Genomic DNA, 26,891 nt, shown 5'->3' on the forward strand with positions numbered 1-26,891 from the left:
TGTTGTGTTTATGCTTATGGTTGGAAATGACCCGTACTATCCTTGATTATGCTTATTATTTAGCATTTTAGGATTATTTAGTCACAGAGTACGTGTTCTCGGCAAATGTGATTGTTGTAAAAGTGTAATAACTTTTTTTTTTTTAACATTTATTCATATCTGGGTGTACCTCCACCACATGAAATAGTGACGTTTTGTGTGAGTAAATTACTGTGTTGTGACAGTGTTTATATAAGTTTATTTTTCACTGAAATTTATATTTAAATATATTTTGTCCAACAATGTGCTAAAAATATCAAAAACTGTGCCAAAGACGAGATGTTACCATTTTGATGTCCGCATCAAATTACATTTACAAAAGTCATGTTAAATACATTTAAAAAAAAAAAAACTTTAAATGCAAGTAAATTGACTACTTTCATATTTCAAATAACTTTTGTGGCAATAAAATATTAAAATGGCCCGAACCCAGAGTACCCCCCCCTGAACTTTGTTAATAAAACATCATTAGTCATTCAGCAGTCTGAGACATCATCAGGTGGTGCCCTAAAGACTGTGTGGTACTGAGAGAAAATTGAGTTTATTTCTCTTAAATACTTGATAATCATACTTTTTCATGGTGTGGTAACGTAGGTTACAAAAGCACATCATTCAGTGAAATACCAAAAAACACTTTTATTGTTAGATTTTTGGGGAAAGCAAGTATATATTGTGAATAATTGTGATTAACTTTACTGGTCAAGCTTAGTGTTTGAAATAGGTGGCCAGTTGATTGCCTGTAACATTAGCTGAAGTAGAAGTTTCTTCATTCAGGGTAATGTTTTTTGTTTTTTTCATTCAGTGTAAAGCAAATTCTCTGCTACACCACAGTGTCGTCCATTACACTGAATGACAGTATCACTGTATTAATAATAATTTTAGCATCTTAGTTATATTACAGATACACGAGGAATGTTTAGCATAGACAAATATGTGCAAAAACGTATTAAAAAAATTATATTTGAATTAGGGGTGTGCGATATGACGATTTTTGATCGTGGACGATAAAAATGTCTCCACGATCTGCTTTTGAAGAAATATCGTAGTATCGTGCTACCGCGCACATTGTCAAATACAGTTCTGGCGCCGCCGTCTCTATATACTGTACAACACGACATACAGCAGTAGAGTTACTCTGTCAGGACACTGCACTTATTCGCGATCACAAAAGTACATTATTTGCATACAAGCCTTGCTGGTTAAATGTTTAATTCGCGCGCTGGTCTGACGTGCGCTTTTTCTGAGCACATACACCTGAAGCACGCGCACTAAAACGCCTGTCTAACAGCGCCTGATTACTCAACTAAGTTATATTTTGCGCTAATACTGTCAAAACACACAAGGTTTACATACAGACTGAGTTGGTTATCTCTAAAATGAAAGTAAATAGTTAAGAGAGAAACGGATGCGTGCCTGTACTGTATATTAGATGCGTGCAGCTCTTAAAGGGACAGGACACTAAACGTGCTGTCGACTGTCATTAAAGGAATAGTTCACCCTAAAATGTAATTTCTGTCATTATTTACTCAGTGGAAAACCAAACTGTTGATGGTCCACATTGACTTTGATAGTAGGAAAGAAAAATCCTATGGAAGTCACTGAGGACCAGCAACTGTTTGGTTTTCCACCTTCTTCAAAATAGCATTTATAAATGTTCAGCACAAGAAAGAAACTCATTCCGGTTTAAAACAACTTTTGAGTAAATGATGATATAAAAATACAACATTATGACAGAATTGACAGACTGATGACAGAATATTAATTTGTGGGGGAACTATTCATTTAACGTTAACAAAACGCAAAAGAGAAAAATCACTCACTATTCTTGACTGAAAAACTTTAATACAGTTGCTTTAGGAATCAGTCTATATAGTGTTTTATTTTTATATTTGTTCACTCAATTTCATTGAATGCTCTGCTAAATACACCTATTGTACCTGAAAATAAAGCACTGTTTGTTTTATTTGTATATTATGTGTATTTGTAATGTGTATCTTTGTTCTTATTTTTTAATAAGAAAAATAAAATAATGACAAAGATTTTTTATCTTCGCCCACTTTGGCCTAAATATCTGCCATGCATCTTTGTCTTTCTAGTTTGGCTGTAATGCTCAGACAACTTGTAAAACCAAAATAGTAAAACTAACAAAGAATCGTGATAAAAATCGTGAATCGTGATATTTCTATAAAAAATCGTGATATGATATTTTTCCCATATCGCCCACCCCTAATTTGAATTAATTTTTGCATTGTTTAATTTGTTTTATTTACTAATTATAGACGGCCGTGAAGATAGTTGCTGTAAAAAGCCAAAATAAAGTTCAGACCCTGTAGCTTGGGTGGTACTCTTAAAGCCCGTTCACAACAAGAACAATAATTATAACAGTAACTATGCTAGCCTCTACACCAGTGTTTCTCAAACTTTTTCAGCCCAAGGACCACTTTATCTTCCAATTTTTTTCTGAGGACCACCTAACAGAATCCCACTCTTAACACGCCCCCAAAAAACAACAAAATAGGAAGGATAAGCTAAATTTATGTTTAATATGCAACTGTTTCAACAAATTAATTATTAAAACACAAATGCAATGATATGATCAAAAATTATTATATGAATCTTATTTCATTTGAAAAAGTAAATGTGAAATGAGCTGCAGCTTAATATGAACAACAAACTGCACATGTGAAAAAAACTGCAATTAAACATACTGTAACAGCCTAGGTCCCACTTAATGTCATTCCAAAGAGCCATTAGTTTAAAACTGAGGTGGTGGGTATAGGAAGTCTATGGTTGTAACTATGGTAACAAAAAAATGCTGAAAAAAATGTTCCCCTTAATGTCCAATATCACTGAAATTTCTGGGATTTTACACATGAAACAAAAACTAGTACATTACAAAACTAATAGATCTGTGGAGTTTATATTGTGAGATTTCCATCTAAAATATAACGTGAATGTTAATGAGACGAGTGGTGCTGCTTATCACACATCAGTTTCTGAATGTCTGGCTCCAAAGAGGAGAGTTTCAGTCTCATACTAGGCTCCACATTTAGTCTGTTGCGCTGTTTTGTTTTCAAACCAACCAGTGTGGAAAACCCAACTTCACAGCACTTTGAGGGCAGATTCTGCAAGCTTTGGATGTTCAGGAAGGAGCTGAGCCCAGAAGTCTGTTAAGGACTGTTGTTTGAATGACATTTTGAGACCTCCATCTGATGCAATGTCCACAAGACTATTGCCTTCTTGTATTGAGAGCTTGGTACATTGCTCAATGATGTCCCCAAACGTATTTCTGATCCACTCAAAGTCCACATCTAGCTCTGGAAAGTATTTTCCCAGCTGCATGTGAAGGCCTTGTAGATGTTCCTTTATGGCTGTGACGGTGTCGTCACCCAGGGTCTCTTCAGTTTCCAGAAGAAAGTCCGCTAGAGTGGGGAAACAGTCAAATTCACGGCGATCGATACGTGCGCACCAGAGCTTTAATTTTGTCACGAATCTGGTCCATGCTCTCCTGTTTTACCACCACCAGAGGTCACCCGTTCACCACATTGACTCTCACACTACACAGCACACTGGACTCCATTTCCCACTATGCACTGCACAGATCACAGCTGTCACAGATCACAGCTGTCACCATTCACTCATCACACGCACCTGATGCTCATTTCATAATCACACACACTATTTAAACCATGGACTTCCTCAGCATCAGGGCCGAGTATTGTTAGCGTTTATCACTTATCTAGAGATAGCAACTTTACAGAGCCATTGTTATAGTCTTGTCTTGCCTTGTTTATCTTGCCGTGTCTGACCCTGCCCGTGTTTCCTGGATTTACCCCTTTGCCTTGCCATTTGGACTGTGTTCGCTCCCCGTTTGGATTATTGCTCCCGACTCTGGATTATCTCTCTGCCTTGCCCCTTTGGATATTGTTCGCTGATCGTTGACCCACGCTTGCTCCACGGATTGCTCTGTCTTGCCCTTGCCATACCTGTTTGCTGTCTCCCGACCCTGCCTGTATGACCATGTTTTATAATAAAGCTTTGCACATGGATCCGCACGTCTCACGTCTCGTCAGCCCCGTAACAGAATACTCGGCCCCAAAAGGATCCAGCAGCTTTTCTGGTCGATGTTGGCCAAGTAGGGACCTGGCAGGTATGTTGCTAACCCTCAAGCAGGGAACACGATCCCTTGAGGATTATGTTAAGGACTATCTAAATTTGGCAAATGGCTCTGACTTGCTGGACTGTCTATTAATAGATTTTTTTTGTGAAGGCATTAGCCAGCCGATTAAGTCACAATTAATCCGAGAGGGTCCCCGTTCGTCTTTTGTTCAGTTTCTGGACTTTGCTTTATTGATGGCTGGCTCAACATTCACTGTGGGGGTCACGGAGGAACGAGACACTGCACCCAATTGTTTGATTAGAGCTGCGCAAGAGCCAAGTTGAGTCCCAGCCTACTTCAAAAAGCCAGAGTCTGCTCACGTCATGCCTGCCAAGCCAGAGTCTGCTCACGTCATGCCTGCCAAGCCAGAGTCTGCTCACGTCATGCCTGCCAAGCCAGAGTCTGCTCACGTCATGCCTGCCAAGCCAGAGTCTGCTCACGTCTCGGTGCTCCAGCCAGAGTCTGCGCACGCCTCCACCGAACTGCCAGAGGCTGTTACCACAGAGTCAAGGTCAGTCCTTCGAGTTCTGATATCCAGTATGATGGACCCACCACTGATGTCGGTGCGAGTAGCTGGCATTCCCAGGGCCTCAACCCTGGCTGTTACAGAGACTGTTCCCCTGACCTCAGTGCTTCCCGTTATGGCGGTCACCATTTTGAGTGTGTGGGCTTCACACTGTGCTCCTGAGGCCTCTCCTGTCCACGAGTCTGTTCCTGAAGTCTCTCCTGTTCACGAGTCTGCTCCAGTGCCTCCAGAGGTGGCGGCTTCTGCTGCAGAACCTCCCGAAGTGATGGCACCTACTCCCGAATCCCCAGAATCCAGTTCTCATGTCACGGCCAGGAGTGCCGATCCCGAATCCCAAGAATCCAGTTCTCAAACTACAGCCAGGAGTGCTGATCCCGAGTCCCGAGAATCCAGTTCTCAAACTACGGCCAGGAGTGCCGATCCCGAATCCCGAGAATCCAGTTCTCAAGTCACGGCCAGGAGTGCCGTTCCCGAGCCTCAAGTGTCCGCGCTGCAAGAGCGCCCTCAAGTGTTCGCGCTGCAAGAGCGCCCCAAAGAGGCCGCCTGTGAACTCACGCCCTGTACTGTCACGGCCAAGGAGGCCATCTGTGAACTCACGCCCGGCCCTGTCACGGCCAAGGAGGTCGTCTGTGAAGCTTCGTCCTGTCCTGCCACAGCCATAGAGACCATCCGTGAACCTTCGACCTGCCTGGTCACGGCTCCTGTGACCATGGGGACTCTCTCTGTGTTGTCTATCTCTGTTCTCCCTGTGGTGTCTGTCTCTGTTCTCCCCAGATCCCTGATCCTGCCATGGCTTCCTGACCAGTCCGCTCTACCGTGGAGATCCTCTGCCCTGTCTACTCCACACTGGTGGGCTCTGGCTCTGTCTGCTCCGCAGTGGTGGTCAGCTGTCTGGCTCTGGGGGTCTCCTGCTCCACCCAGGTGCGCTCTGGTCCCGTCCTGCCCTGCCACGGCCCCTGAGACCATGAAGGCTCTCTCTGTGTTTTCTGTCCTTGTTCTCCCCGCCCTGGTGGGCTCCTGTGCCATCTGGCTCTGCCCTGGTTTCCTGCCCTGCCGGCTCTGCCTCGATCCCCGGCCTCTGCACTTCCGCAGGGATCTGGCCCTCCATCCCTCCCCCTGTTCCGCCTCCGCTCCACCGCCCTCCTTGATTGTATAGGAGCGTCTAGAAGCCACTCCTTGGGGGGGGGGGGCGCTATGTTACGAATCCTGGCCATGCACTTCAGTTTACTCACTACCAGAGGTCACCCGCTCACCACATGGACTTTTACACTACACAGCACACTGGATTCAATTTCCCACAATCCATTGCACTGACGACTTGCACAGCTGTTCACTATTTCGCCCACACCTGATCACCATTTCACAATCACCATCACTCTATTTAAGCCTGGGACTTGCTCTTGCTCACCGCCGAGTATGGTTAGCCTAGTCTGCATACCAAGCGTTTTCTAGTCAGTTTTCCTGTGTTTTGATTCCTGCCCGAGTTCTTGGATTATTCTCTCTGCCTTGCCCTGTCTGGATTTTGTACGCCGATCGTCGACCCTCGCTTGCTCTAGGATTGCTCTTGTATCTTGCCTCTGCCATACCTGTCTGCTGTTTATTGACCCTGCCTGTCTTGACCAATGTTTTATAATAAAGCTTTGCACATGGATCCGCACGTCTCACGTCTCGTCATCCCCGTAACAAATTTGGTGCGGCCCCCTTTAATTTTGTCCTGTACAGTGAAGACTGTGACCGCTTTTCCTTGCAGTGCTAAGTTGAGCGTATTGAGCGTGCTGAAAATATCTGCAAGATAGGCTAGTTTTGAAAGCCTCATGAAGTCGATCATACAGTTCATCAGCTTGGTGCAGAAATAATTTTACTTCATCGCGCAGTTCAAAGAGACGAGACAGGACCTTGCCACGGGATAACCAGCGCACTTCAGTGTGGAACAGAAGTTTTGTGTGCTCACTCCCCATTTCTTCACACAGGACTTTAAAAAGACGCGAGTTGAGGGCCTTGTCTTTGATTGAGTTGACTATTTTAACTGCCTCGTCCAAAACAGTTTTAAGGCAACTTGGCATCTTTTTCACTGCGAGCTGTTCTCTGTGAATGCAGCAATGAGTTGACACTGCGGATGGAGCAACATTACGCACACGCGTTACCTGGCCCTTGTGTTTGGCTGTCATCGCAGTTGCACCATCAGTGCAAACTCCAACACAACATTTCCAGTCAATATTATTATCCACAATGAAGGCATTTAGTGCATCAAAGATCGCTTCTCCTGTGGTGTTCGTTGGAAGGGATTTACAGAAGAGAAAATCCTCGTGGACTGACCGTGCATGGATGTATCTCACAAAACACAGAAGATTTGCCTCGTTACCAATGTCCGTGGACTCGTCCAGCTGAAGAGAAAAGAAGGGACTCTGGTGTAATCGTGTGATCAGCTGCTCTTGGACATTATCGGACATTGAAGTTATGCGTCGCTGGACAGTGTCATTGGACAGAGGTACTTTGTGCATGTCATCACTAGCTTTCTTCCCTAGCATTACGTTTGTCATAACTTCTGCAGCAGGCTTAACTAGAGTCTGTCCAATTGAATGGGGTTTTCCCGTTTTTGCAATGAGTAGAGACACTTTGTATGATGCCTCAGTAGCCTTTGCATTTTCACCGGTCATAAAAAACTGTGAGGTGTCTTTACTCATGTGTTGCTCAAGCTCATCACGTTTTCTCTCAAAAAATGACACTGGTTTATCTGTACAATCTTTGTGCTTAGACTCAAAGTGACGCTTGAGTTTAGATGGTTTCATTGCTTCATTAGCCAATATTTCATAACACAAAACACAGTGAGGTCTAGGATCCTCAAGATCCCCAGTCCAGGAAAATCCAAACTTTATGTACTCATTGTGATATTTTCGCTTAACTTTCTCACATGGTTTTCCACGGTGCGCTAGCTCTGTGGTCTGCGGGAGTGTGGTGGCCAGTGGCCGTGACTCGGTATCTCCGGTACCGGCTTCAGTGGGCCTTTGTGGTGCTGTAGTTTTGTTGCTTTCAGTGGACGCTTGATCTTTTCTTTTGACTCCTCTTTGGTTTAGCCACCGATCCATTTTTACTTTGTTAACCCTTTTTTTTTTTTTTTCAAGCTGAGCCCCCAGGGTGAGTTTTTTTCAGGCGACCGTTATTTTAGAATGTTTAGTAGCCTTATTGTTTCCATGGCGACGCGTCATGCTTGTCATGTGACACACCGCAGTCACAGTAGTGCTGTATGACACATGGATTGCTTTTATTTCGTTTTTTCCTTTTTTAATCAAAATATTCACAAACATGCTCACTATATTATGAAATATCTGATATTGCGATTCTGAAATATGTGCAAGTAAATGTATTTGATAGTTTAAACACTTTTATAATGGCCGTGTTAGTTGATCTGTACCGGGTGATGGGCGCAGCCAAATTAGTTCGCGCTGAATCCGAGCTTTGGGATCAACAACATGTAAATTCATCCTCTCCTCCCGAAACACGATAAAGTAAGTCTCCTGTAAACTGGGAGAAGAGCAGAGTAAACTTTAAAGTTATCTACACAATCTGTATATGATATCAATAAAACTTGTCGTCAGATTATATTTGTAAGGATCATTATTGTTGCTTTCATAGACATCAGCGCTTTAAATGTATGGTTTTGCTAGTTCTTAAGCGTATTTAAATGTCTAAAACCTAAAATAAGCATTATATGGTTGAAAACACTGAATATTTGGGATAATATGACAAGCGCTCAGCGCCAGCCAACGAGCGAAAGCAGATTTGAATTCAGCAGTTGATGACGTGACGCACTGACAGTTCTAATCACACCGGTGTGATCGTACGTGCGAAAGGGTTAAAACAGAATGGCAAGAACTGTTATCACAATTTCGCAAGTGCATTAAAAATCTACTTAAATAAGTGACTATTTTATGAACACTTGCCTAGTTTAGGTCATCTTTTCGCGGACCACTAGGGGCGATGGCGGACCACACTTTAAGAATTACTGCTCTACACCAAGCGGCAACCTCCCGCTCCTTCTAGTGAAACCAACACGGAAGTGATTAAAACTGCAATTCATCGACTAGCCGCTGGAGGCTGGCTCCAAAAGGGAGTCAATCACATTGACTCTCCATGTTAAAATGCCCAACTTTACAGTAGAAAAAAACATGTTTACAGCCTGGTACAAAAATTTATTTTGGTCTATATAGCTAATTTTGCCCTTCGTGACAACTGTGAGGGGGGTGATTATTTTTATTTTTTTTATAACTCATCCATTTAAATTATATTAAGCCTTAAACATCTGCATAATTAAGGGCGTGGCCACTTGAGTGACAGGTTGATTGACGTTGCTGTCTCTATCTGCTGTCTGTTAGCCGTCACCTTACCTCAGCCGCTGAACTTGGCATCTCTGCCGTGTTTCTGCTTTTGTTTTATACAGTCTATGGCTTTTTTCGTTATTATTTCTTAAAATTATCTAATAAAATGGCTTGTTGTGCGGTTAATTGTACTAACAGACCGTCCAAGTCTAGGCTCCATTTTTTCCATTGAGTGATATTGTAATGTAATTTTATTTATTCTTTATAATTTTATTTAAAACTTAACTACACTCCAGAATCCGACAGACTGTGATTGGCTGTAACGTTAGGCCTGTAATTAACGTTACTGGTTAAGCGTTTTCCTCCAATAGAAAACTGTTAGGCTATAATACAAGCAACACTCTTCATTACTTCATAAAATAAGGGAAGAACGAATACCAGGAATATTTTTATCAAGTCAAGTAGTTTTATTGAAGGCTTAACAAAATGAAATAAATAAATAAAAATAATGAAACAAAATGAGGAGAGAAGGAAGAGCAGTATGGAAGCATATGTGTAGCAAAATTCAATTTGCAATGCAATATGCAAAATGGCAATACAATATGCAAAATGACAATGCAATATTCAAAATGGCAATGCAATATTCAAAATGGAAATGCAATATTCAAAATGGAAATGTAATTCTGTATTTAAATTTACATTTTCCATCAACTCCATGCATGCAAAATTTGGTGCAGAATGAAATTGAAAATTAAATTATATTATTTACATTTGCCATTTTCAACAGTAGTCTTAAATTGTAAAGTGCATACTATTTTAATGCTTTATAAGTAGCAAAATGAAAATGTATAACCAAATTGATTTGATATGTGTAACGTGTCCAAGCACAAACAGTAGCAAAATTATCATTTAAATGTTATTTGTCCTAAATGCATTTAGACTAACAGTTAGGACACGTACGATTTTCATCATGACGCCGTGGGATATTTGTAGCAAAATTCAATGCGGCTTTGAAAATGCATTCCGAGCTGACCACGCCCACCCTACGTCACTCATTGCGTCAAGGCGGGAATTGGCGGAAGCGTGTTACGTTTAGATCGTTTGAAACATGGCGGCCGGAGATCCGATAAGATTGTTGAATGCATTGGCAGATGAAGTGGAGCATGAACACAGAAATAATGTTTCAGAAGAGTTTAACGCGTATGTAAGTTAGGTGACAGGACAAGATCAATATTGGAGCATCTTGCAGAATTGTCGGCCTTAACAGGCCTCGACACTCGTTTGGCTGCTGAACCCTTGAGAGTGGTGGAAGATCGATTATCTTCGTCTCTGTCATGGGGAGTGGGAAGACCGGCTGTGGAGATCCCTGACGAGGCCATAGAGGGGTATCTTATGTATGGTCTTAAAGTTAAAGACATCGCGGCCTTGTATGGAGTTAGTCGCTGGACGGTACATCGACGAATGCAACAATGTGGACTAAGGTAAACATCAACTTAAATGTTTATTTTTTTTATGGTTTCATAGAACGTAACGTTAAACGCCCTGACTCTAAACATTAGGTCATGAATGCCCTCTTTTTTTGAAGCATCATAGAAACACATAGGCTGACTTGAATAATCTGATATAAATTTCACTAGGAAATTCAGAGGCATGTTTCCCTGCTTGGAAAAAACAACAACAAAAAAAACCCAATAGATCCCTGCCTAAAACACAATAGAAAACAATGGGAATTGCATTGGTTTTAATGGTGTATACTGGTATGTGATGGATTTTATTGGTGTTAAATCCTATTGGAAAAAAAGCCCAAAACACACTACAAAAAGGAATTTTGTAATGGTTTTACATGAAAAAGTTAATGGTTAATAATGGCATTTTAATGGAAACTAGGGATGCACCGATACTGGCATCGGGTCGATACTGAGCTCATGTACTCGTACTCGTATTTATTAAAATGCCTCGATACTAAACACCGATACCACGCATGTGATCAGTGCCATATTCAGACAAAGAAACACCAACAACAGAAAAACAGACAGCAGAATGTAGTTATTAGAGATTAAGGATGTCTAAAAATGCACATGCAATGAATATAATAATGTTAAACATTCAGTATTAATGCCTGTATAGCTGATGTGAGCAAGCTGATAAGCGAAACACGCTGAGTTGATCCAGCGCGCGGCGGCGCAGATGCGCGAGCTTGTCGAGTGAATATCCCTTTCTCACATATATCACTGGAAAGTGTGTACTTCGGTCGGAAATGTCAAAAACGAGTAAGTAAAACAATGCACAAGTTACTTAACAGTAGGGAGAGAGAGCGATAGAGAGAGTGCGCGTGCGCACTTCTGTGGTGTGATCTTTATTGATGTTCGCTCAGCACGCATCATTTGAATTAAAACTAAATCGTAAATATATGACAACATATAGGGGCATTCATTCACTTTAAACATCATTTATTTTTAACCTTAAGCATTGAACACGAGTGAAACACAAGTGAAACTATCAGCCTGTGTGAAATGCGTTAGGCTGTTCTGTAATTGTCCCTTTCATCTGCTCCGGTACACATAAGTGCAAGTAGGGCTCGCTGCATCCTGCGGTGGACATCCAACCCCGCCCACATCCAAGTGTGACGTCACAAGCCACGCCCATACCAAATACAGCCACGCCCACATCAAAACGTTACGTCAGAAACCACGCCCTATAATATACGTCACCTCTTGTTATTCCCCGGGAAACCCGGAAGTAACGTTTTGTCCAAGCAATTTACAGCCGTTTCTGGGATCTAAATAAAATAATGTTGCCTTTCGTTTTACTAATACATGTTTTCTTATTTATTTAAAGGATGTCTAGGCTAAAATGGCACAACTTAAATGTAATATATTTAATATGTCAAATGTACAGAGCTGATTTCTCATCACAAGAGCCTGTAAAACACTTACATTTGATTAAATGATTAAGGTTGATTAAATTAGGCTAATTGTAATAAAAAACCTCTACACCTTACCTTATTCAAGGTAATTCTCATTTATTACTATCGATTTTAAACTACCTAAGACACCTTTTAGATTTATCAAATTTAAAAGGGATAATTAGATTTTGTTATTGTAAAAGTCATAACACATTGTTATAATTTATAATTGTCATTTAATTTTATAAAGACGTTATTGTAAAAGTCACAACACATTGTAATAATTTATAATTGTCTTTTAATTTTATAAAGTTGTGTTGTTCCACTTATCATCAAGTGTTAACATTTGAATGAAAGGATTGATAATTCTCCATACAGTATGCAGTAGGAGACACATACATTTGCTGAACAGAGATTGCTTGCTTTGATAGATTATAACAAGTAACATGACATTGACATTCAGTCCTTTTTCATCAACAAAACTTTATATGAAGTGTGTCCAGGTCCTCCACATATTTAAAGCTGAATAAACAGACATCCCTTGATTCATTAGGTATTTTTATATTTATTATTTTACAAAAATAACTAAATACATTTTTTTACAAAAAATATGTTCTATAAGAGATATGTTTCAACTATCATAAGTCAAGTCAAGTCACCTTTACTTATATAGCGCTTTTTACAATGCAAATTGTGTCAAAGCACTGCACAATATCAAAAAAAAGGAAAATAAAGTGTCAATAAATGACACATAAATGAACAGCTGAATGATCAGATAAACAGTTCTTGAAATGCAGTACACATACATACATGAGCTACACAGAGAGATCCCTTGCCTTGTTAGATTATTCACAGAAACATGGCATGGACTTTCAAGCCTTGTTCAGCAAGACAATTTGATATGAATGTGTCCAGCTCCTCCGGATACTCAAACAATCAGAATATTGTATTGTACAGATGTGCTATATACAAATTATGCAAGGGAATGTGGATAGATGTATGATATATTAAATCAAAAACATATGTATAATAAATATAAGTATGGATAATTTGGTATTGCACATGTTTTATTGCACAGTGGGGAGAACATTTAACTGTTTGTGAGGTAGATATGGCCTGACGGAAGAAACTGTTTCTGTGTCTGGTCGTTCTGGTGCTCAGAGCTCTGTAGCGTCGACCAGACGGTAACAGTTCAAAGAGGTTGTGTGCTGGATGTGAGGGGTCCAGAGTGATTTTACCAGCCCTTTTGCTCACTCTGGATGAGTACAGTTCTTGGAGAGTGTGAATGTCCCACTGCAGGTCCTGAGAGATGAATAAAAAGACATCTCTTGCTTCATCTGATTCGACCCCAGGTAGTCTTTGATGGCATTTTGTTGATTTTTACCATCCATCTGGAGTAAAGCAGGCCCTTTCACCTCCCCACAGAATAACTGACGGTGACTCTGTATCCAGCACAACACTGGGCCAATGTCTCTTAAAAACTCCCACTTTATGTCCTCTTGGCACTCCTGTTAAAAATACAGAATACATGTGTGTTGGTCCACTAAATATTTGTCATACTAAATAGTATTTACCTCATCATTTTGCATACAAGAATATTTATGATTTTAAACCACAAAAATCAATCATTACAGTATCTAGAGAAATGCTCCCACCATTCCTCCAGACCTTTCTTTACTGGTGAAACTGCAGCAGGAACACCTCATCCCGGCAGAACTGCCCTGCATCAGGCTGGGAACAAAAATGTGTAGAATGCTGTAATACATGACAAAGATTGACAATCATTATGTGATCTTTCCATTCATATAGGATAATACAAAGATAATATGTCACAAACACAGAGTTATCCTGCAATTCATAGTGAAATGATGTGGTTGCTCAACCAAGTTACTGTGATCAGTGTATATCATTAAAAATATCATCTGTATGTGAGTGAGTGTTTTTGTGTGTGTGTGTGTGTGTGTGTGTGTGTGTGTGTGTGTAGGGTGGTAAGTACATATCTGTGAGTGGGTGAGATGAGTGTTATAAAAAAAACTGCACATTAACTCAACATTCATTATATGTTGTAAGAATCAGTGCACTAATAAATATATTGAATGTGCAATTTTTTTAATAACCCTTTTTTTATAATTGCTAAATAACACTCTTACCTACTCATATACACACTCTATCCCTCTCACATATGTATTCATCTCTCCCCACACACATGATATTTTAATGACACTGATCACGGTACCCTTCCACAGTATCTTGGTTGAGGAACCACATCATTTCACTTCTTGCTGGATAACACACACACACACACACACACACACAAACACGCACCCACACAAACAAACAAACACGCATACATAGATATCACTAACATATATATATATATATATATATATATATAAGTAATAACGTGCCTGTGTACAGTTCAAAACACATAAGCATGCTGAACTGTTGTTTACATATGCACACAAACATTCAAGTTGTCAACGTTTTAAGTCTTCCTAAAGACAAAATATGTTTTTTTTAACTTACCAACACAGCAAACTTATTTAGCTTCGGTTTGCAAACAATTAGGCTTATCTTCTTGTCAATGCTTTTTCCTGGTGCAAAATAATAGGTATGTGACGTATTTGGACACAGGCGTGGCTTGTGACGTCACGCTTGGATGTGGGCGGGGTTGGATGTCCACCGCAGGCTGCAGCGAGACGCTCCACACGGAATCACTGAAACCGACTGAAAACGATGTAGTACACATGCCAGACCAATATGTGGCGCTGTAATTCTGCCACAGAGATACACAAAAAAACAGAGAAGAAGACTTGGACCATGTGCGTAAACCTTGTGTGCTGAATACAAACTAACACACAAAGCAGAAGATTTTGCTTTAATAAAACTAATGAACTCTAGGTTCTGCAGCACGAACACAGGCACGTAGTCTGACATTGTTGTTGTTGTTGTCGCTATTATGTGACGTAGCGGTGTCTGATTAGGGGCGAGACGTGGGCTGATGACGTCATCGCTCCAATACAGAGCGACACAAAGCGCTTATGCACATCCCGTGCGCAGAATGATGCGCTTGATGTGTAGTGTATTAAATCTGTGCTTTAGTTTATTGATCCTTTTCCTTTAACAGTTTTAAACTTCAGCCACTGTGCGCTCTTGAAGAGAGTTTAATTGTTTTGACTGTAGTAACCGAAACGTGACACGCAGTTAAAAATAAAAAATAAATACATTTTTTGGTATGCAGCCACGATACATCATATCGTTAGGCACTTGAAGTATCTATTCATGTCATATCGATGGATCGTTGCACCCTAACTAAATTTGTCCAAAAATAATTTTGCAGTTATTTTAATGTACATTAGTACATTGCAATTGCAATTTGAACTGTGATCTGTCATGCCACGTTAATGCCACAATGTCTGCAGTGTGTATAGAGTGCCCAGTTATGGTAAAAAATGGGCCACTCCTTTTATTTTAAATAATAGAATGATCTGTGAGGGGTGTCAACTTTTAGAAATTACTTAAGTGGATTAACTTACTCTGGGCTCTTCCTTGTTGGTCCCCTGAGGGTCTCAGGACAGCGAAGGTGTGCTCTATGGATTGAGCACAAAATGTTGTTCAGTTTTAGATTTATTTAAATGCTGCGAATGTGTTTCAGATTTTCTTTACTCTTAATTATGCTCTTTTCCCTTGTGTGTTAGGTTGATCAACACACCAGCTGTCTCTGTGATGGTCTGGCTGAGACATACGCACTGGAGCTGAAACAGGTGGAGTAGATAAGTTGCACTTTTAATTTGTGTAATTGTGAGATTTATGTTCCTCCGTTGACAGCATTTCCCCATAACTTGCATTCTTCAAAATGATAATATCATAATTGTAAAAGTAATGCATATCAATCAAGCAGTTTAATCAAGTAGTTTGTCTTCTGAAGAGAAACAATCATATAAACATTGGTCAGTGCTACATAGTGTACAGCAAATATGGTAACTGGAACATCAAATGTTCTTGTTCTCATATGTTAACCAAGTACGGTTGAATTTCCATGGTTGTTGTGTCTTATGTGTGCTGATTAATATCTATTTTCGAGGTACATTTGAGTTAATAAAATTAAAATGTGTGTAAAGGTAGACTAAACTTATATTCAGCCTTTTCTCTGTGTATTGATAGCCCCCCCTCCAATATTATTGGTACTTCCAGTATGAGAGGCAGACCATGACTTTTACAGCCAAACAAATAAGAGGCTTTACTCTAAATGTGTATACCGAGTCAATAAAAGAGGGTTCACAGTCTTAAAGGGACCGTATCGGTTACTTCTACAATCTCTTTATGGACAATGGAAATGTAGGAACAGAAATCCCTGTGTTCATTAAAGACATCTTCATTTGTGTTTTGAAAATAAATTTTGTGGGTTTAGAATGACATGAGTAATTCACAAAAGTTTCTATGAATGAACTAACCTGTTAATTGCATCAAATGTTGGTCTTCATTTAGCTATCTAACTAGCCAAATACAACTAATAATTGACCTTGAAAGCTGGGGAGACTCTCACACCAGTTCTGCTGGTCTTCCATGTCCTTTTGTTGCTGGTTGACAAATGCTGTTGACAATTGTGGGATCATTAGTGGCATTCCATTTGCTAAAATTAAAAATCACCTTTAAATATGGGTACACTGGTGTTCCTCAATTTTTTTTCACACAAAAGGAGGACCAAGCACAGCTGCAGTCATGCAACTGTATGCTTCAACAATTGCATAGTTATAACCTTTAGTAAACATTGTAGATTTGGATATAAAAATGAAATGAAGATAAAATGGAAAGTTCAGACTTACAGGTGCTTAGAGGGTTTACAGGTCTGCTCTGGGAAACCTGAGGTTGCACGACAGGACCTGATGATAGAAATTTCACTTTTTGTGTTCTGGCTGTTATGCACCTTTAATCTTACTTATTTCATACTGGGTCATTCTGTGTCAGATGTACTTTTATTCATAGCATTCATTATTTATTTATTTTATTTTTCCATTACCTTTTTTGTTGCGTTTTGGAATTGCTGGAGGTTTTGGTGCGGGTGGAACACTTGCTTTGTTTGCATTTTTTCTTTTTTTAATGGGTGGTTGTTCTGCTGCCTCGTCATCTGATGAGTAGATATGATCAGAACTTGTTTTCTTTCTAGGAGAACAAAATAAGACAAAATAACAACTGCACACATTCATTACCTCTTTGTGTGATATAGCAAATGCTCATAGAAATGCCCTCAATTTTATGCTTAATGAATTCTGTCATTAATTACTCACCGTCATGTCATTCCAAACCCGTAAGATCTTGTGGATGTGGAGGCAAAGAACCACTTTCCATGAAGTGCATTAAAATTGTTTAATGCACAGCTAGCCGTGCATTATCCCTTAAGTACTCAGTTTAATCATTTTAAAGATAGATGACACTTGAAGGTAAATGATGCCATTTTCGTTTGTCAAACCATTTCTTTTGTCTTTTGTGAGGACTTACTTGGGAATCCTTTTTCCAGCAATTTCAGGTTCCGAGTTTATGTCAGAAGTGTAGCTGGCCTTCTTCCAGTTGTTGGCTACATTCTGAAAAGATGCTAAAAAAAAAGAAATGCAGGTATGGCTTCAGTTTTGTTTATTAAAGCTATGTGAGATCATGTTTTACAGTATGGACAAATGTGCAAAGATTCTGAAAAATGAAATAGAGGTACGCTGGGCAGGATCATGTTTAATTTACAGCATTTACTCTTACCTTTCTCGTGCAAGATTCTTGCTCTATGTTGGGTCCATCCTTTCTCTGGCTGTGGTGCCTCCATTGTTCTAACACTCCTCAGCATCCTGTCAAGGTCTTTATATGGTGGCCACCAGGAGTAGCCATCTGCATACCAGGACTTGGCGACTGGTCCAGTTGTCCCTTCTCCCTCAAACTCCACGATTAGGTACATTTTTTCTTTTTTTTTAATGTTGCAAGTGTAACAGAGTAAAGAAAGGAAAAACAGAAATCTAGGGTGAATAGTGTCAAAATGCTTGTTTTAGTTATAAAATATTTGTTCTTGTTAAATTAACCGTGTTCATTGATTATTTAAATAATGCATCTTGGAAAAAGGGAGACACCTATAGGCAAGAAGGGTGTACAATGGGTTGAATCAGCCATCTTCTCAGTTCACGCAAGCTGTTGAGAAGGATGGTAGGTGGAAAAATCTCTGGTCAATCGATCAAGAAAATGTTGGAAAATATTGTTTTATTTTTGTCTAAAGTTAATTGCATTTGTCTAGAAATGTGTTTGAGAGAACTTTATTCTGTATTTTCTGTTCAGAATGGTAAATCAGTGTGTAGCAGGGTCTTACGTGCCTTACAGGTGGTTGTGCACGCCACGTGTTAATGGCGTCTGCTTTTTATTTCATTTGGTATATTTGTTTGATTATTTTGTTTATTATTTTCTGACAGTTTTATGACCGGACCAGCAGTATTTATTGTCTGTTTGGTGCTCTTCATGTCTTTTCCAGGTATGATGTATTACTTTTCTGCCGTGCAATTTTTGTTCTATGTTTCTAAAAGAAAAAGAGACTGAGTCATATTCGTATATAAAGGAAAAAAGTGTTTAAGTAGTCAGTTCACGCAAGCTGTTGAGAATGATGTTTTATGACCGGACCAGCAGTGAACACTGAAGTGAATGTGCTCAGCCAAATTATTTCCGCGTGGTCATTATTGAAATAGAAGAACACACGAATCAAGAGGGGTTACAATGGTGCCGTGAATCCCGTTCATGATCGACGCGACGCTGTGGGTGTAATTACAACGGAGTGAGGCATGGGTTAGAAGAGGTTGCACTGCAGAGGCTTGAAATGGTTTTCGGAATGTTGAAAAAACACAATTTGAAATTGTCACCAAAAAAATGTCACTTCTTAAGACGCTCTGTACAATTTCTTGGTCATTTGATCACAGAGGAAGGCGTGTCTACAGACCCTGGAAAAGTCGAAGCGATTGCTAAAATTGCTTCTGCCGATTTAATGTGTCCTGATGGTGTCACCCCATCGGTTAAGAAAATTCAGTCTTTTCTTGGACTCATTATGTGGTACCAACGTTTCATCGAGAATTGTTCGTCTCTTGCACGACCACTTTTTGCTTTGACTAGTGGAGTTAAGAAAGCCAGAGGAGTGGGGCGCAGAGGGGCTCCTACGTCCAGAAAGCTAACTACTGATGATTGGTCTCCAGCTTGCGAGGCAGCTTTGTCTGCATTGAAAGAAGCCCTTCTCTCTAATGTGGTCCTTGCACACCCTGATTTTTCCAGACCCTTTATTCTTGCCACCGATGCTTCGTCCGAAGGGTTGGGCGCTGTGCTTTCACAACTGAGTCCTGGTGAAAACAGGGCTCGACCCATTGCGTTCGCGAGCAAGTCACTGTCCAGAGCACAAGCCAGATATCCAGCGCATCGTCTTGAATTCCTCGCACTTAAGTGGGCCGTATGTGATAAATTTAGCCACTGGTTAAAAGGGCATCGGTTCACGGCTTGGACAGATAATAATCCCTTGACGCACATTTTGACTAAACCTAGGCTCGATGCCTGTGAACAACGGCGGGTGGCTAAACTCGCTGCCTTTGAGTTCGACATTAAATATGTTCCTGGGTCGAAGAATACTATTGCTGACACTTTGAGCAGGCAACCTTTTGTTGACAGTCGAGTTAGTCATCGCATAGTCAGGGAGCCCTATGAACAGCTGATAGCGGAGTCAAGGGACCATACCTGTGCGGCTGTCCAGGATGTTTTCAGATTGTCCAATGCCAGTCAGCGAGTGGTCGGCAGTGCGGAAGCGGGTGCTTGTGATCGGATGGGGGTCAACTTCGATGCAGATGAGCCAGGAAGTTTTTCAAGTGATGGAGTGGCTGCTGTTTTTTCTAATCACCTTTCTTGGGAAGAAGGAATGAGAGTGCGGACTATTCCTCTGGCTGGATTTGTCCAGCAGGTAACAGATGTTGGATTTGATGCTCTTTCTTCATATTCTCGCCAAGATCTGAGAGACAGACAACTTGAGGATGAACACTTGCAGAGGGTGATGTTCTATGTTGACCGAAAACGCAGGCCCTCGAGACGTGAGCGTATGGGGGAGCCTAGTGCTGTACGGAAGTTTTTAAAGCAGTGGGACAAGCTATCTTTGGTTGACGGTGTCCTGTATCGTGTTTCAAAAGATCCTCTGACACGTCACAAGCGGTTCCAATTTGTAGTGCCTTCATCTCTCAAAACTGAAGTATTGAGAGGTTGTCACGATGAGGCTGGACACCAAGGCCAGTATCGTACTCTCCACCTTTCCCGCCAGCGTTTTTACTGGACAGGCTTCGAACAAGATGTTCGCGAGTATGTGAAAATGTGTAGTCGTTGTGTGCTTGCGAAGACGCCGGAGCCGGAGGGACGAGCTCTGTTGGAGAGTGTTAAAACTTCTGCTCCACTTGAGTTAGTCTGCATTGATTTCTGGACAGCGGAGGATTCACGGAACAAGTCAGTTGATGTATTAGTAGTCACTGACCATTTTACCAAGCTTGCCCATGCTTTCCGTTGTCCAGACCAGACTGCTAGGTCTGTGGCAAAGAAGCTCTGGGATAACTATTTCTGTTACTATGGTTTCCCAGAGCGCATTCATTCTGATCAAGGTGCAAATTTCTGTAGCGAGCTGATCAGACACTTGCTTGAGTTCTCTGGGGTTAAGAAGTCGCAAACAACCCCATATCATCCCATGGGGAATGGCGCCGCTGAGAGATTTAATCGGACACTGGGAAATATGATCAGAGCCCTTGAGCCACGACCAAAGCATGACTGGCCTCAGATGCTTCATACATTGACGTTTTTGTACAATTGTACTGCGCACGAAACTACACACTGCAAAAACTCAAAATCTTGCCAAGTATATTTTTCTAATTTCTAGTCAAAATATCTCATCACACTTAATATAAGACAAAATCACCTAAAGACCAAGATTTAAGTGAGATAAAGGAGCTTGTTTTTAGACAGTGCATCTTGAATATCTTGTTAAGTGAATCTGTCTTGAAAATATCTTGTTTTGAGTCATATCTCAGATGAAACAAGCTTTTTTGACATGTCATACGGTTTTTAAGCTGCTGTGTTATTTGTAAAAGATGAATCGTCTTGTTTCAAGAAATAGACTTGACTTGAATTGAGACAACAAATCTGCTTTATTGAAAACTGCATGGTCAACATGCCCAACTCACAACAACTCACAATGCAGAGTACAGTGTGGCTATTTTTCTTACATTTGCATCAAACCATGTCCATGTGATATGTAAAAAAGACAGTGGCAAAATCTGGAATTATGTTTCCTTCTCTGTTCTGTTGCACTCTGGACATACTGCAAAAGTAATAAATCATACTGCAAGGCTTAAATCAGAGAAGCTAACAAGAATAATCTAAAACAGGTGAAAGACAAAGCACAATCAGTCCAGGTAAAGCCATAAGATTAAATGATAAATAAAGAAGGAGTGCACTCCAGCTGCTGATTGTCACACCCACACTCAATACAGACTCAAGAATTATGTTTAATGATGTCTGTGAGATCATACTTCAGTGGAATGTACTTGCTATTATTGAAGTTTACATAGTGGTATGATGTATAATCAACAAGCTTTTCAGCATCCATGAAAATATTGGCTTGAGCTAGATCGGGAACTTCTACCTCATAAGCTAAATAATGATCATTCCACCCAACTGTAGAGAGAGGTTGGCATTCAAAACAATACACTGACGCATTTAAAATATAAATGTTTTTTACAAGTGAAAACTCTGGGGTATCATTGATGACATTAGAAATAACCAAAGATTTTCCACATGTATGCTTATTACCATGTTGTATAATCCACTTTACAGAAACTATATGTTCAACGTGCTCTATTCCTAAGAAGTCTTTAATCTTTCCTTCTACATAATGAACATTTTTCACCTCAGAGGCTGGGCCCATGTCAACTTCACTTGAACAAATTGGATGTTTCTCAAGCACATTCTGACTACATTCATAAAGTTGGTTGTGCTTCACAAGAGACTTACAGATATTTTTAAAACTACTTTTCAAAGCCCACTGCTTAAAAAAGCAATGCTTTGACTCAAAGCGCATACACATATGCCTCACTGTAGGACCAAGTGCCTTAATCTGAGAAGGAAGATGCAGCAAGTAATGCTGTTTAGGTATAATATTTGCATCTGGAAACAGTTGTTTGAAATGTTTTAAATGGTGCTCTATTAAAAGCTTCAGCCTTGAAAGAGTTGAGAGAGCAATAATAGGTGAAAAAAGAATTTTGACTATCTCTAACAACTTAAGTAGCATTTGTGTGTAATCATTTTCTCCAAGTTTGTCAATGAGAAATGGCAGGATCTTTAACAAAACCAGCATCTGCCCAGCTGACTGTTTCAATTTATTGTCATTTGATGATAGTGTATTGACAGATATGGGGCAAGGCTTATCCCTTGCATCCACAGGAGAATAAGGGAAGCAAATAATTGCACTGTTGAATGCGTCCAAGTCCATATGCCCTGAAAGCACAAGATGCTTTAAAACACATTTGATTTCATATGGGGCAACACCTTCAAGAATGACATGCATGATGTCCTGTGGGGTTTGATTGATTATATCAAAGTGAGGAAATTCTGTTAATTTGCTTCTCCTGTTTATGCCATATGTCATTTTAAGATTGTCTTTCAGAAAGTCAGTATTTGCCTTTTCAATGTCATTACATTGCCTGTTATGACTTGCCGTAGTCCTTTTAACAAACAAATCTTCATTAAATTGCTCCTGCATGTCTTCAAAGTTGCATTCGCAGTGCCTGCATTTACTGTAGGCAAATCCCACTCCTATCTTAAATCCAGCCACTTCATGCTGAGCTAGAGTGTCTCCGCACACAGACATAAGTGCCCCATAAATTTTCCTCTCACCACTTGCAGTGACAACCTGGACACCATCATACAGCTCAGTTAAGTCATGGTTAATCCTCTCAAATATCTCATCAATACCACAATGGGAAAGATCTTTTGATTTTACCATGGCAAGCAGACGAATGGCAGCAAGTCTTGATCGGTATTTAGGGTTGATGTTACCTAAGGTGTAATAAATCAATAACAATTTGTTTTTGTTTGCCCGAGATCCAAGAGGATTGCATAGCTCAATTTCATCTGTATATAAAATCAACTGCAATGCTGTGGGAAATTTCAAAAACAGTGGGTGCGACTTAAAAATGTCTCCATCAATGAAATCATGAAAAAATCCATCCTTGCATGTCTGTGGCCTGTTGTCAATCATTGCAATTATTCGTGGATGTGATAGCAGCTGCTCCAAACTTTTCACCAACGGTATATAATGAAAAAAATGGTCCTTAATAGTAAGAACTCTGGAGTCTCCATTTTTCACATAACATACTGTTTGTTTTGCGACAAGAATCTCTGGTTCAACTGGTACTAACAGTTCTTTGATGGTCTTATCCTGCAAATGGGTGGACGCAATTTGACAGAAAGGGTCAACAAACTGGTCAAATATCCCCATTGCATCACTCTTTAGTTGATCCAGGTCCCCAGAATGTCTCTCAATCACGTCGCTCATTTGCTGTTTTAGGTGCTCCAATAATGCGGCCTGATATTGCTGGACTCCACTCACCATTTGGTTAACAGCTCTCTGCAGAGTAGAAAACAAACAAACAAAAAAATTATACATTATAAAATGCAGTCAACATGGAAACTCAGACACTTTTTTTTTTTAAGTAACCCTTCAATTACATGCTGTATTGTTAGTGACATGCAATGATGTAGTGGATGGGCAGATTTTGTAAGCAAAGTATGTGTCCATTTGCATATATAATGGGGAAGTGAGATCCGATCACAAATGTTCACTGAACCCTTACAAAAAACAACTGCAGTACAATGAAGTACAACTGCAGTAAAACTGCAGTTCAAAGCAGTATAATTAAACACAGTCATAAATTTGCAGTATAATGAAGTATAATAACAGTACAACTGCAGTACATTAAAGTTCAACAGCAGTAAAACTACAGTACCTGTTTGTAAACATTCTACATTACTGCAGCTGTGGTTACAATAGGCTACTACTGGTCAGCAAGTAAAAGCTATGGACCACTGCTATGCAACATTAACCCTTAAGGGGAATCGCACACCGGACGCGCAGCGCCGCGTCACGTCTAGGACAACTCGAGGTATCGCACACCGGACGCACACTTTCTCAGTTTATGGCCAGCAATATTGTTATGTTTAAGGACATTATGAAATTAAGATAATGTCTGTACTATGTTGTGATTGTACTGTACAATTAAACGTACAAACTAAACGTATATTGCAGCACAGGGTGTAGTCAGTATATACATTAACTACGATTTGAGACAAATAAATGTACATTTAATGTAAAACTATGTAAATGGCGCGGCAGGATTTTGAACAAGGTCCTGAGCCGTAGCTGGGTGCCGCGGACAGACACCGTATGGCAATGCCGGTGTGTGTACACTCAGAGAGAATAATGTGTTTGAATTTAAAAGACGTGGCGCTGTGCGACCGGTGTGCGACCCCCTTTAAGCTATCTTAAATAACTAGATAAAAAAGTCTGTTAGCAAACTTTAAGTTGGCTTGAAAAAGCATTGCCAGAAAGTTTGAAGCCAATTCATCAGACAGATAGATAGAAAGAAAGTACTTGTAAGGAAAGAAGCATGTGCATACACATTCTATTTCAGGCGTTTCTGACATACCTTTAGATGTCCACCTGTGATCGGATCAACCAAGATGCCATGTCTAAACAGTGGCTAAGTCATTCTACAGTTTAAGCTTATTGCTTTTAAGTTTGCTACTAAAAATTAAATATAATAAATTGGAAAATCAATGGCATAAATTACCTGTGTCAGTCGATGGGTTTCTCTGGCTTGAAGAAGAAATCCAGTTGCATGTTTAGAAAGACCAACGTCCATGCGACCCTCTCCATCTTCTTGGAATCCACTCTGAAAGAAATTAACAACAAACCTATTGAAACAGGGAAAATATTGTCATGTGTAGGTAGCACCACCAGACAATCTGATAACTACCTGGGTAAGCTAGCTAGTTAGATTTCTTCTTATAAAAAGGTACAAGATGGGTGTATTTTTACTGATTGGTGTATTTATTTATGTATTTTTATTATTCGAGTATGTAAAATAACAACAACAATAAAAACAAAACAGTACTACAAAAAACAATGACTTTGACAGCATCAGAAAAAAATCTGTCCTTCATGAGTGTTAAGATTGACACACATACTAAATTGTATCTCTTCACCTGCTCTCTTACCAATAAATTAACATAAAGGCCTTTGAACTGAACTTGTATTGTTACGTTAAATTTTAGTTTGTGTAATGACTTACCGCTGGAATGACGATGCTTGAGCCCTCCGCTTCAGCCACATGGATTGAATTAGTTTGGTCGGTTGGGCCTGTCCTTTCACCTGCTCCAGGTAAAACGTGGCGAGTCGGTCCTTCCTCCTCCGTCGCTTCAACTTGAAGAAGATGATGCGCATGTGTTCGCTTCACGTGATAGTAGAAGGAGTTATACACCCTGTACTCACTCGGACAGCCATCAATCCCGCACACGACGCGAAAGTCAGGGCTGCGACTGTGCATGGTGTTAATGTGACTCAAAAGTTGTTTCAGAGTCAGTGCCACAAATATGTAGCATATGAAGCAACGCCAAATCATGTTGGAAGCAAAGACAAGCAAGAGGTCACAGGCAAGAGGACGGTAAACAACTAGTCAAAGGTCGCAAGACTGCCGTAAAAACTCGTTACTATGGTTACACCCGCCATCCACCTGCTGCAAATGAGAATGTGGGCGTAAACTAATCATACTGGAAACTAACGGACCGATTTGAACTTGGATGGAGTCTTCTTGACGTGTTTCATTGCAAGTAAGTTGTATTCAGTGCTCATTCTTTGTAGTTCACATTGCACACCATTTGAATGTTATCGACGTTTATATGTATTTTCAATGTTTATTGTGTATCGTTGCAGCTGAACAGAGACAGCGAGGCGGGCTAACGTTAAGTTAGCGGAGCTAAAAGCTATTGCGACATGGAAGAATTGGATGATGTCGCAGTGTCGATTTTAAGGGGTAATGTTTACAAATGTTATTATTTATCATACGTACAAATGCTGATGAGCTATTGGATAATGTTTTATATTGTGTTCGGAACTTCAGACCAATATCAAAGTGAATTTTACCCTCCCGTTACTCGCGCAATTTTGTTCCCGCTAAATTCATAAACTAGTCAACTGTTAATTTAAATTAATAAACTAATTATATAAAACTATTGTCAATGCACTACAAATTAACTGGTTATATGCCTTTACTTTATTAATACAACTTATTTAAAAAATACAAGGCATGAGACATTTATTTTCCTTTGGTGGTAACTCTAATCTAATCAGCAGTCTGCCGTGTTTTCACGTCACATTTTAGTATCACCCCAGCTCGCTCAGAACCTCGCCGGAGGTGGTACAAAAAAAGTACCTGGAAGCAGGTAACGTTACAGGTACAACTTTTACACAGTGGAAAACCAAACAGAGCCGAGGCGAGCTGGTACTGTGTTAGTGGAAAAGCGCCATAATAGTCTCATGCAGTTTGATTTCTAGGGCACTGTTTCATCTTGCTATTGTGGCAGAAGGCGATGATATAAAGGGTTAACGATATTTCAACTTTAAAACTATGCTACTAACTCGCAATCCTGACTACGCCACCTGGGAATTAACACCCAGGAAACACCCACAGGTTCGCCTTCTCACAAAATGACCCAGAGACGTGAATACCTTGTATAAAAATAACAAATCTTTATTAAACAATTGCTAAATGACACCAAATCTTATTCAATAAGCAAAAGGCAAATCATACACAACAATTAAAACAAACAAACATAGAAAGAGCAGGGGCTTCG

At 40.1% G+C, this 26,891-nt stretch overlaps 1 protein-coding gene across 1 annotated transcript; it reads right to left on the reverse strand.

Moving 5' to 3' along the window:
- Positions 1–22,193: 22,193 nt before the first annotated feature.
- LOC306860269 (uncharacterized protein) lies at positions 22,194–25,645 on the reverse strand (the record flags this gene model as incomplete). Its single annotated transcript, XM_079401884.1, has 4 exons — positions 25,331–25,645; positions 24,830–24,931; positions 22,503–23,607; positions 22,194–22,198 (listed from the first exon to the last, which is right to left on the reverse strand). The coding sequence occupies exons 1-4, from the start codon at positions 25,583–25,585 to the stop codon at positions 22,194–22,196; spliced, it is 1,467 nt and encodes a 488-aa protein (XP_079258010.1). The 5' UTR covers positions 25,586–25,645.
- Positions 25,646–26,891: the final 1,246 nt, after the last annotated feature.

The sequence above is a fragment of the Barbus barbus genome (genome assembly GCF_936440315.1).
Source record: "Barbus barbus genome assembly, contig: SUPER_3_unloc_4, whole genome shotgun sequence".
NCBI lineage: Eukaryota > Metazoa > Chordata > Actinopteri > Cypriniformes > Cyprinidae > Barbus > Barbus barbus.